The sequence below is a fragment of the Eublepharis macularius genome, chromosome 5, assembly GCF_028583425.1.
Source record: "Eublepharis macularius isolate TG4126 chromosome 5, MPM_Emac_v1.0, whole genome shotgun sequence".
Taxonomy (NCBI): domain Eukaryota; kingdom Metazoa; phylum Chordata; class Lepidosauria; order Squamata; family Eublepharidae; genus Eublepharis; species Eublepharis macularius.
This window is the reverse complement of record NC_072794.1, coordinates 50,130,873-50,143,808: the sequence shown is the minus strand read 5'-3', so window position 1 is coordinate 50,143,808 and position 12,936 is coordinate 50,130,873. Positions and strand designations below refer to the sequence as shown.

Genomic DNA, 12,936 nt, shown 5'->3' with positions numbered 1-12,936 from the left:
CAGAAGGCACAGAAAGCTGCAGTGGGTGGGAAGCCTTTAAATGGCTGATTCTGCACAGGTTGGATAATGCATTTTCAATGCACTTTATCAATCGTTTGAGGTGGATTTTTTGTTCCGCACACAAAAAAATCCATTCCAAATGATCTATAAAGAGGATTGGAAGTGCATTATCCAATGTGTGTGGAATCACTCAATGACAGGTATATTAAGGCCAGAGAATTTGAGGCATCAGAAGATTTTAATGTGTTTTTTAATTTTCTGAGTCTTGTTCCTATGGCTAGTGTCCTTGACTTTCCCTATGTGAACTCTTGCATTTAACAGGTTGCTAGGATACTAGAGGTCTCTAAAGAGATGAAGAGGAGCATGGGAGTGAATTCAGGCCTGGAACTGATTACATTGCCATTTGGCCACCAACTGCGCCTGGACATAATTGAAAGGTAAATATCATCATTGCTGTATGCGTTTCTTCTCATACTTTCTGCTTAAAATAACCATCTGGCAGGCAAAATTGTTGGGGCCTATTTTAGATGTTGAGGAAGAAGTATTTCTGTCATTATATGACCTTTCCTTGCCCTGTTTTTGAATATATTTGCATTAATATGCTGGGGACAAATAGGAGGGGCATTTATTGGGCAGATTAGGTATAAAGCAGTTTTCTGAAAATGAATAGAAATACTTCATGCTTTTTAAGGCTGCAGTTGTAAGTAAGCTTACTTGACAAAAAAGATTACTAAATTCAAGGGATTTAAGCATGTTTAGGATTGTCCAGCCAAGAGTTAAACTATTTGAAAAGAGAGGATAGAACCTGCCTTCTCCTGAGAAGTTACAAAGCTCTTGCTGAACACTGAAAAACTTCATGCTCAGAGTATATTTTACCTACAGCAGGTGTTTGGGATCAAGTAAATGATGCTAGCATCCCAGAATCCAGGTTTTGTAAAGAAGTGGCAGACCAGAAAGGAGTTTCCCTTGAAAAGAGTATCACAAGTGAAGTGGTTGTAAACAAAGAGGTTGGATCTGGTGATCCAACTGCATAATGCACCAGCTGTCGCAGATCTTTCCTGTGTTCCCCTCCCTCCAACAGTCCTTTCAGACCCAGGAAAATATCACGGAAAACTCCATGGATGTGGGTCAGGGGGCTGCAGTGGAGAGGAGGAAAGAGACAAAAATCACGTTTCCTGCCCCTTCCATGAATACAGCTCTGCTGAGAGAAGGGGGAAGAGAAAGCAGTATTATCCCCCTTCCTACGACAGTCTCCTCCTGACCTACAGGGCGATTAATCTACACTGGTCCTACAGTGCCAGAAATAAACTTTCCCAAGATTGCTGATGGTTAGGGAACAGCAGGAAAAATCTACGATCCTTGCATCTGTGGCTCACTGGATGCAACCCACTGGACTCAACACTACGGTCCTTGGGGGATGACATGACATGACAGTAAATGCAACCCCCGCCCCCCACAACAGCCTTCCATTTCTTTTTACTTGTCTGCCTGGTACTATATTTTGAATCAAAGGATTATATTTCAGATGTGTAGAAATGAAGGTAGAGAAATCAGACTGTCTCCTACTGTCACTTTTCATTGTTTCTTAACCATACCAGGGCAGCTGTGACAAAGTAAAACTAGCAGCACATTTCACAGTGAAGAGAGATATTGTACCACAGTAGAAAAAGATGAGAAACTTCATGATAAAAACTCATGGGTGGCATTAACAAGAATGAGATCCATTGTATTCCTTACATTCCAAGTGAACACCATCCCAACTTAATAAGCACTGAATTTTTGACTGATCATCTAGAATCATTTCCTATTATAGAATGTTGTTTTTTATAAAAAAAAAACATAGTGGGTGACCATGCTTGTCAAGCAGACTGTAATCAGAAAGACTATAAAATCAAATAATGCCAGACATCTAACTGCAAACTATTTCAAATAGCACAGAAATATATGCCAACCAGCAGGAGTCTTCAGCCTCTTCGTCTCTTCCACTACCGCCTCTCAGCAAGTGACATGCAATAGTTTAGAGCTTTTAGCCAACCATGTGGTTGCCATGGTATCTGGCTCCAGATCTGTGAGAAACCCAGTGACTGCAGTGGTCTGACTGGCAAACAGCCTCTCTTTCTCTTGCCAAGCAACAAGATGACCTACTCCAGGGCTATTGTGATAGCTTCAGCTTACTTTGCCAGCCTTGGCACTTCTGCTGCCAGCATGAGGGCTGTCAGTCCCTTTCTACCCCGAGGCCCTTCCAACCAAGCTGAAATGCTTTTGTTGGCCTGTCATGCCTGGACACAGGCATCGCTGCCTGTTCTCTTTCTTAAAGCAATGTGAGCCTTTTCAGTGTTATCTTGAGACCAAAGTATGCGCTGCACATGCTCTCCAGCTTTCTGCCTGAGTTCCTTTAAAAAGCTTTTTCTTCCCTAAGATGCAGTCTGTGCCAATTAGGCCAATGTTCGTCTGCTTCTCAGGCTGAAACAGTAATGGCCTTTACAGATGTTACAAAGCCTGTATGGAGATTGTCTTGTAGGATCACCATACAATGCTATGAAAAGTGTAGTGTGTGGATGCTGAGAGGAGCAACAAGGATGGTTGGAGATCTGGAAAAGAAGTCCTATGAAAAAAGGTTGAAAGAATGGAGTATGTTTAGCCAGGAAAAGGGAAGACTGGGGAAGAAAATGATAGCACTTTTTAAATTCCTGAAGGGCTGTCTCTGCTGCTTCAGAGAGCAAGCCTACATTTAATGGCCTGGGCTTAAATTAAGGACAGACAGCGTTCACTGGAACATTAGGAGAAACTTCCTGACAGTAAAAGCAGTTTAACTATGACATTGGGTAGGGGGGAGCTCCCCCTTCCTGGAGTTCTTTGGGCACAGGCTGAACAGTCTTCTATTAAAGATACTCTAGGCTTTGGATTTTTTGCACTGAGCAGAAGATTGAACTAGATGGCAGACTCTGTCTGGGGCAGTCACATGTGATCATATACCTGTGTATTTTACTCATTTTCCTACCCTACAAGGAAACTTGTAATATCTGAAGCAGTCAAGACAACATTCAGAGCTTTGTCAAGATACCAAATACATATATGGGGTACTGATTATACACATTATGGATGTCTAATGCTCTTTTCTATCCAACATTTGTTATCGAAAGTAAATCAGAATAAGGCAATAATATTTTTCTCATTCAATTTTTGCATCAGTTCCATTCCATGCAGAGTGTGGCATCTGACAGTTATTTTGGTAACTTATCCCAACTGTCTTAATTTTGGTTGTTGGGGGTTTTCCGGGCTGTATTGCCGTGGTCTTGGCATTGTAGTTCCTGACGTTTCGCCAGCAGCTGTGGCTGGCATCTTCAGAGGTGTAGCACCAAAAGACAGAGATCTCTCAGTGTCAAGACACTGAGAGATCTCTGTCTTTTGGTGCTACACCTCTGAAGATGCCAGCCACAGCTGCTGGCGAAACGTCAGGAACTACAATGCCAAGACCACGGCAATACAGCCCGGAAAACCCCCAACAACCATCGTTCTCCGGCCGTGAAAGCCTTCGACAATGTCTTAATTTTCTTCCCCCTTCAGACACAACACCATGGCAATAGGAATAGCTGTCGATATTCTAGGCTGCACAGGAAACTTAGAAGAGCGAGTTGCTACTTTGAATCGGATTATCCAAGTAGCTGTGGAACTCAAGGACTCCACGGGGGATCTGTATGCCTTCTCAGCTGTGATGAAAGCCCTGGAAATGCCTCAGGTAAAAGGAATTCCCTAGGCTAGTTTATTTAATTCCCAAAGGACAAAATAGGCCTCTGGCTTAAAGAATGAACACAATTCAAACCCTCTGATATTCTCTGGATTGTTTTGGATGTGATCAAAGTTATTTGGAAGATGTGACAGAGAGAAAAGGGAGGTGGATTGAGAATAGTAGGCCAAGATGCATGCAGGGGTGGTCATAGCGCAGGGCTGTTTTAGAAGCTGCTTTAGAGGGACAGTAGAAAAGATAGGAACTTTAATTTATTCTTCAGCTCATGAGCAAAGATCAGAGGAGCTGCTGGATTGATGTTTTATGGAGCGTGCAAGGAGAGGCAGTTGTCTGCAGGTTCATCTGGTTATTTTGTCAGGGAGTGGCACACATCCACTCACTTAACCACCCAACTTTGCTTGCTTGGAAGGTAGCCTCCAGGGTAGCCAGCCATCAGAGGTAGCCAGCCATTACCGAACAGAGTTGGTAATTCATTTATGCTGAACTTTTCTGATATCCTTATTTTGATATTTTGCTTTGCAAATAGCAGTCCTGCAATCTGAGAACTAACGTGTTTATCTGGTTTAAAACAAAAATGTTTGCTATGCATAAATAAATTACAGGGACAGTGAAGCACTACTGTTAAGATGTTCATAATGTAGTTTTAATAAAGTTTTTGTCAGTCTTGACTGGATAGCTCAACAAAGCGACCGTATTTTTTTACCCAACTTGTTACATAAGATAGCAGCTGTAGACATGACAGATTAAATTAAACACAGTGTTTCCAGATTAAGGAACAGGATTTATTTTATGATTTCCCTGTCTGCTCTGTTTACAAGTCTTGCCCTCACTGTTTGGGTCACAGCCCTTAGACTCTGCTTTCATCAAGGATTGATTGATTGATTGATTGATTGATTGATTGATTGATTGATTGATTGATTGATTGATTGATTGATTGATTGATTGATTGATTGATTGCCTCTAAGCATGCACTGTTCTTAATTTGTATTTAAAAAAATAAGATACCAGGGAAACATGCTCTGGAAACATTTTCTGATTCAAGAGCCCTTCCCCTCTTCCTTGATGCATGGGAGTCTGAAGTAGGGGTGTGCAGTTTGGTTTGGAATTTAGATTAAAATACCAAATTTTGGCTGATTCAGTAAAATCTGGGCATTCCAAATAAAAAAACAAGTACCCAAATTTTCGGTAAAATTCGGCCATTGTTTTCTGTGGGAAAATGACTCTGTGGTATATCTGGTGCAGTCATTTTTCAACTACCAGATTTGGAGAGAATCTACTCCTGACTGTCTAGAGGACCACTCAGGTTTCAGGAAGACTTCAAAGGCCAATTTTACAGGCTCCCAGAGAAAGTGTCCCCATCCATTCTCCATTATTCCCAACAGAACCAGTGTTATTCACAGCAGTCAGGCACAGGGTTCAGCCTGTGGAAAAATACCACAGAACAGAACCAAGCAGTACCCAGCTACAGGCACAAGGCATTCTCTTGCTTCTTTTGGGCTAAGTTGCAACAATGTCCTTTGCTTCAGTTTGGTTTGGTACTTGTTTTTTGATTTGGGAGCACCTTGTTCAGTGGCCCATAGAATTGGCCCCTGGAGTCCAATCTTCTTGAGACTTGAGGGTCTTTAGAGGACAGTGAGCAGTAGGTCCCCTGCAAATTTGGAAAAGTTTTATTGAAAAATTCCACCCCAGCCCCCTGGATAGCCCTCAGATATTTTTCCCCATAGGGAATAATGAAGAGTGGACTGGGTGGGGACACTTTCTTTGGAGGCAGGGCCGGCGCGCCCATTGAGGCCAGGTAGGCGGTGGCCTCAGGTGCAGAGTGCCGGAGGGAGCGCTGGAGGAGGTGCGGGGGGCGGGAGCACGTGCCACAGAGTTGCAGCCTCCTATCCCTCCCGCCCTGCACCGCCACCCCGCCAGCACACACCCCTGGCCGGGCACAGCCACTGTGGGCAGGCATCTGCGGCGGCGCAGGCAACCGAACGGGAGAACTCGGAGGCCACCCGCGCACTGTCACAGCCGCCCGCCACAGCGATCGAGCCGGCGGTGGCACACGCACTCCTGTGATGACGTCACATGTGATGTCATCACGCAGGCCAGTGCGCGCGCGCTTGTGCGCACGTGGGGGGTGCCTGGCCGGCCAGCCACAAACACCGAAAACCCTTGCGCCGCCCCTGGTTGGAGGCCCATAAAATTGGCCTCCAGGTTCCAGTCTTCATGAAATTTGGCAGGGGGTGGGTTCTTTAGAGGACAATAATAAGTAGGTTCCTTCCAAATTTGGTGAAGTTTGATTAAAAAATGGTTCCCCCAGCCCACCAGAGTGCCCCCCAAATCATTTCCCCATAGAAAACAATGGCCAATTTTTTGGGACATACCTGAATCAAATTAGAGAATTGATTCGGATTTCAGGGAATTCAATTTTTTTTTTCAGATTTGGGAAATTTTTTTGGATTTACTGAATTTTGGGGGGGTGCACACTCCTACTCTGAAGTTATTGGTAAAGAAAATTCACTTTGTGTCTGTGCAAAGATAGCACAGGAAATACTGCTTGGCTATCTTGTGAAATGGTGTGAGAGGATCCCTAAGCTGCACAAGGTTCAACAAGGTAACTGGATGCATCCAAATAACTTTCCTTGGAAAGCAGAGATGGGAATTGCTTCTTGACAGTCTACCCATTCTGCCTCTGCAGGTCACCAGGTTGGAGCAAACATGGACCACTTTGAGGCACTGTTACACTCAGACAGCCATCATGTATGAGAAGCAACTGAAACCGTTCAGCAAAGCCTTACACGAAGGAAGAGGTGATTACATGTATGACTGCAGGCAGCCATGTAACATTTATCATCATCAGGGGAAATCAGATTCTTAGGCCATAGCTGATGTCATAGTAAACAAGAAGATAGTCATGTCCTGTGATTGATAGTAATTTGCAGAGTCCATTAGATCCAACCACACCCTGTCTTGGTTCACACTCCTGATTTCCTGTTTTGTGCAGGGAAAATATGAAAGGGAAAGTATTCTCCAGTTCCCTGTTGCTGAGCCCTGAACTACCTTGCTAATAAGAAATCTGTCTAGTACATTTTTATCTCACCCTTCCTCCAGAGAGCTTGGTGTGGGCTTCATGATTCTCCCTTGCCCATTTAACCTCACAATAACCCTGCGAGGTAGGTTAAACTAAAGAGTGAGTGACTGGCTCCAGATCACCCAGCAATCTTCCAAGGCAGAGAAGGGATTTGAACCTGGGCCTCGTAGACCCTAGTCCAACACTCTTACTATACCACACTGGGTCTCAAATACACATGCAATTGCCCACATTCAAATATAGTGAAAAGAGCTGCAAGTTAATTATTTTTTTAGCAATGTTAATTCCCATTGAATGAACAGCCTAAGGTTCCTTTGAGCTTCACCAAGAAGAGACCTATGACAAGGCAACCTTCTCTCCACTCCGGGAACATATGGTACACATCCTGTCTCCTGGGAGGTGAAGCCATTATAGAGCATTTTTTCCTTCCACATACTAATTGCTGGATTCTCTCAGGCTATCTGATGGGAAATAGCACTTAATAATAGGAGATGCTCATTGCTAGCATTATAGTACTGCATGCCAAACAAAATAATTCCTAAAACCTGCTGGTATGAAGAAGCTTGTTCCGCTTCAACAGTCTACTTTGTAATTGTGCTAAAGGGATTTACTTTTATTCATTTTTAGAGACAACTTGTGTTCCGCAAAACATCATCACTATACCCCTACTGGTGCCTTTGGTTACTCTGCTGGAACGACAAGCGGTTGTGTTTGACGGGATGGATGTTTGGGAGAACACTGACCAAAGCTGTGAAATCATGTTAAAGCATTTAGCGACCGCTCGCTCAATAGCACAAAATGCCAACCTGTACAGCACGAATGCAGAACGGATCCTCCACGGTAAGGGAAGGAGAAGTACTGAGCATTGTTGCAGCTAGGCAGCTTTGTACTGGATCCCCTCTCCCCTGATGCAAAACAAAGGCTAGGCTAAGGATATGTTTAAATAATTACTACAGGGATGGCAGTTGAAACGCAGTTTTAGAAATAAGGATAAGCTTTCCCTCTTTTTAATTTCTAAGGGATGGTGGTTTAAGAGGGACAGATGTGCCGTGATCCAATAGGATGGTGGCAAAGGCAGAGTATAAATATTTTAATTAATTAAATATCCAGTGCATACTTGAGGACTGCAGTCTGTAAGACTGTGTTGGGCCATGTTTGTCCCTGCCTGTTTACAGCCTATTACAAAACAGGAAGAGCAGGAACAGCACTAATCAATGCAAGCTGGTAAGGCGCGTTAGAAAAAGTCCTTGCCCTTTCTAGGTTCTTATGACGACTTATTCCTTACTTAGCACAAGTGGCATAAAATGGCACATAAGACATTGCTATGTTGACTTGCTCTTTGTTACTTTAGAAACGCTTCTTTTCTTTACTGATACGTGTGTTGCTGAGCCTTAGAAAAAATACTTGCTTCACACTAGAAAAGAGGCCTGTGACATTTTAAAGACTAGCTCCACTATTATCCTACTTTAATTCATTTCAGTACCCAGTCCAGGGACCAGAGAAGGGCTGTGTGCACTGAACGGTAGCTATAGAAACAGGATGCCTCAGCCAGCTGTTCTGGAGATGGGAATTAAGAGTTCCAAATGTCCATTGTTACACTGTGGCTTCCCTGGAGCCTAAAATCTTGTAAGGCCTACTTCTCAACAGCAATTGTCCCTGAGCACAGAGAAGCATTTTTCAAGTGCCAGACATACAGAAGTGAAGAACATCATCTGCAAGTTCCTGCAGCTCTGGCCATGATGAGTTAAATATCACTTCCTCCAGGTGGCTGTGGTCACTCTGCACTGAAGGATTAATAATACGACTGTGCTTATATACCACTCTTCTTGACAGATCAGTGTCCTGCTCAGAGCAGTGAACAAGTCAGTGTCATCATCGTCTCCTCAATACAGCCTGGGAGCTGGGGCTGAGATGAGCAGCTTACCCTAAGCCACCTGCTGAGCTCATAGCAGTACCGGGGTTCAAATGATTTGAAGCCAGAACACTTAACCACTATGCTGCAGCACAGACCCCCCCCCTTATGTATTTGAATGGTATGGAACTCTTTGTCCTTTTGCTCAGCAGTCAGATGCAGGTGTTTTCTCTTGAATGTCTCTGTGTTGGAAATGCTGTTTTATAGCTGCCATTACATATTTCCCATTTTTGCCTCATCAGGTTTTCAGCCAGATGATGAGATGAGCGAGGTCTTCAAAACGGAATTCCAAATGAGATTGCTCTGGGGCAGCAAAGGAGCGCAGGTTAACCAAAGTGAAAGATACGAGAAATTCAACCAGATTTTAACTGCACTCTCCCGAAAATTAGAACCTCCTCTAACAAAGCAGCCTGAGCAGTGAAGTATCTAATGGACATTCCACTACAGGCGATTCAGTATAACTGCTCAGCAAAAAAAAAAAAAAACCTGTAAAACAGGTACTGCTCTAAATATTTTATTTTCCCAGTTTAAAAAAGGCTAGGAGGTGGGACAGCAAAATGTTTTCCGACACTTCCTTACCTTATGTAGCTTATCCTGCTCGCTATTTGTGTGCTACTGTATTCATGCTTTTAAAAAGACTGGGCCATCTATGGCAACAGTGATCACAGTGGTACATGGCCAAATTTGCAAACATGACCATATCATGAATCCAATTGTTTTCTGAACTAGTAGTATCTCCTCTTTGTCCAAATAGTTCCATCTCCTTTTGGAGGAAACACTGAAAAAACAGGATTGAAGAGGCACACTTTTGTGCTGTCTGTGAAAAATGCACACACACCATCTTTTGGTACAGCCTATTGTTATGTGAAATTCACAGGGCCTTTCAAATCTGTAAAGTGCACAATGTGCATTTATTTATAAATTGTTTGATAAGAATGACTACTGATTTATAAAGGATTAACTATTTATTTGTTATGGACTTTACCTTTTAGTTATGTATTGAAATGCTGTCCACAGCATAAAAGCAGTGCTTACAGTTCTTTTACTAGATTGTTTACTCTTGTATCAAATAATGTTATTAACAAATGTAAATATGAATACAGGTTAAATGAATAGCTTTGTAGAAGATATCAGTTGTATGATATCTTTTGAATGGATATGGAAAATTGTACATACTCTTGTCAATTAAAGTATATCTATGTGAAAAATAATTCCAGTATATCAAAGGAGAGAAATAATTTGAGATCAAAGCTATCCCAGACTGAACTGCTCACCTTTCCTCACAATTGTCTTTGCGGTTGTATCTATCAACAACCACCATCCTTTCATTCCACCAGGTTTATCTTCCATTTTTTCCTCTTCTTCAACCTGTAGCCAAGTCTTGTGGCTTGTCGCTGGATGCTATTGTTAAAACCACTTTCTCTCTACTCTTTTTTATCATGACTCAGCCCTACACAAAACTGTTAACAAAATCATTCATCTCTTCTGTTCTTTGGCCCACTCAAACACCTAAAATTGCTTCCTGTTCCGTTTAAAGTTGATGTGAAGGGTGAGGTAGGTGGTGCAACATGGGAGGAACGTCGGCTTTTCATGGTTAACCTGCAAAGCACCACGTAGACTGATGGTATGATATAGTTCCTGATATGCCTGTTACCTTGGAAGTATTTTTTGCATTTTAAGATTCTTTGCACATATAAACAAAAGTTAAATTACGGTTTTCTGACTGAACAGAATGGGTGGTGGTGGTGATTGTTTGCCATTGGTTTCTCCCTATCACAGTATGTACCTCAAAAAGTTTCACTCCAGCAGTGGTGCCACAAATGTGCTACAGCTGTATAAGGTGAGCATTGTCTAGTTTACAATGAATAAGGTAAAAAAAATTCTGCTAACAATGAGTAAAGAGCAGCATTAAGAAGTTAATTTGGGAATATCAACCAATAGGAAAGAATTAATGTTGTAAGGCTTCAAAGTTCTGAACTTCTAGGAACCGGAAGGAGGAGACTATAATGATGATATGCAGTTGTACAACAGTACCTTCATTAATATGGTATTAAGTGTCTTGAACTGTTCTCTGATTAATACAAAAACGCCAGTGTTGCCATGGAAATAGTAAGGTGCTACTGCATCTAGTTTTCGTTTTTTCAACATCAGGCACCTGATTAAAAATAGCACTTCGCATCAGAGTTCTAAGGCTTCCAACAGGTAGCTTGTGAACTTCTGGTAGCTTGCTGGCTGCTGCACAATAGCTCATGTAGGTTCTTAGCAGCCCCAGAAAAAGCTTCTCTAGTCTTTTAAAAAAATCCCTCCGACAGCTTCATTTTTGTTTGCTCTTCCTAGCCCATGCTGTATTTCGAGGATAGAACAAAGCTTGGTAACATGCTTGGGATATTTTCCATTACTCAGATGTAGTTCTCAGTAAAGAAAAGATGGCAACCTCTGTTCCAAGGGATGTTTGTCATAAATCCAAATTGTACAGAAAACTGAGAACTCCCATTACAATGGGGTATTTTTTAAAAAGCAAAATTCACTTTTAGACAAAAAAAACCCCGTTGCTGCAGCAATACAAACCACCAGAGTGTAGGCATGCATTACTCTTGAGCCAGCAGTCTAGTCTGCTGCCATGTCCTATCTATGCGTCCCACACCATGTGGCATATTTCAGTGCCTGTGTGGGTGGTATGAGCTGCTAAGAGCCTTTCCAAATAACAGAAAACTCCAGCTCTAGTCTTAACTATAATTGAGACTCCAATGTGTGTGTTCATAACAAACATGTAGAGGAAGATGGTGTGATTTCCAGCACTTGCATGTTTAGAGTGTCAAAAATATTACTGCCAATGAGGTTAGTCTTACTGTAAGCAGGGCGAGTGTATTTAAGATGTGAGGTGGCCTGCCTTCAAGCAGCACATCCTGGAATGCTATAGAAGTCAGTTGTCGATTTATATTTTACCAACACAGCAGACACTATTTGGATTTTCTGTTCCGAAGTTCAGAACAGGTCTTTGATTATGCCTGGCTGGCAAAAAACTGACTTCCCTGCACCAAACATGCCGCAGGGAAGGAGGCGCGGGGGAGAAGGGGGGGAGCTGTTTGTCTGACAACAGTGTATACACTGTGTAGTTGGCTGTAGAATAAAGCAAGTGACAGGGAAAGTCCTAACAATACCGGACCTCTGCATCCACCCCTCTGTACGTGTAAGCCATGCAACCGATATGAATTGAAGACCGGGGAACAGAACATACAGACTAAGGGGAATGGCGCCTCATTAAAATGCCGCACCATTTACTAGTTCAGGCCAGGAAACACAGAGCTTCTTGGTTACTGAAGCAGAAACTGCTTTCCTTGTGCAGAGTTTCATATGGTACCATTTCATTTTCCTCAGTATGCAAAAACTGTCTTTAATTAAACTTCAGTAACAGACATGCTGCAACTTTGCTTTTTGTAATTAAAAGGTGTTGATCTCATACCTGGGTTGGGTTGTTCTGGAAACAAAGGGATGCAACGCTGTCTTTTCCCTGTCCTAAAGAGTGACTAAAATAATTGCCCATTGTCTGGGGGAAATGAAGACATCTATTTTCTGTCGTGTACCTTGGCAGTTGTCATGCCTACCAATAATATAAATCCCTAGATAGACCAAACCACCAACTTAATAAAAGGCATTTAATTCCTTCTTGGCCTACTGCCCATAACTTTCAGTCTGACCGGCCAGCTGGAAAGGTGAAACTCCCATTTTTGTTCCACTTTCCTACGGCATGCCTTTATGGATGGCTTTCATATTTCTGGCTCAACACATTCTTCACCCGTCCAAAGCACAAGGCTGGCTATTACAAGGGGTATTGGAAGCTACAGCTTCCCAGTCAAAATCACTACACACGTCCAGTTTTGGCAGCTTCAGTTTTCTTGTGAGTAGAAATCAGGAGATCACAAAGCAGCAGGAGGAGGAGGAGGAGGAGGATTGTCCCAAGGAGGAGGAGACAGCAACTGTGCTGCTCTGGTCTTAGCCCCAGACTGTAGCAGCTTTTGAAATGAGACCTGCTGTGCCACATACAAGTTAGAAACAGGAAAAAAAAAGGCCTAATGAAAGGAAAATTAAGGCCTGCTGCTCTGTACAGTTAAGAAACTCCACCGGGGGTGGGGGTGGGGGTGGGGGTGGATGGGTCTATTGTTAAGAAGGAAGCGAAACGCTTGTTGAAAAGCAGTC

At 42.8% G+C, this 12,936-nt stretch overlaps 1 protein-coding gene across 4 annotated transcripts in view; it reads left to right on the top strand.

Annotated features, from left to right (window-relative positions):
* BCAR3 (BCAR3 adaptor protein, NSP family member) overlaps positions 1-9,950 on the top strand; it is a 131,554-nt gene extending 121,604 nt beyond the window's left edge. For all 4 annotated transcript variants that reach the window (XM_054981582.1, XM_054981583.1, XM_054981585.1 and 1 more), the window contains 5 exons: positions 322-437; positions 3,568-3,739; positions 6,435-6,546; positions 7,455-7,667; positions 8,982-9,950. In XM_054981582.1, coding sequence (XP_054837557.1) covers positions 322-437; positions 3,568-3,739; positions 6,435-6,546; positions 7,455-7,667; positions 8,982-9,160 — 792 coding nt within the window. In that variant the 3' untranslated portion in view covers positions 9,161-9,950. The remainder of the gene's footprint in view (positions 1-321; positions 438-3,567; positions 3,740-6,434; positions 6,547-7,454; positions 7,668-8,981) is intronic.
* The last annotated feature ends 2,986 nt before the right edge of the window (positions 9,951-12,936 follow it).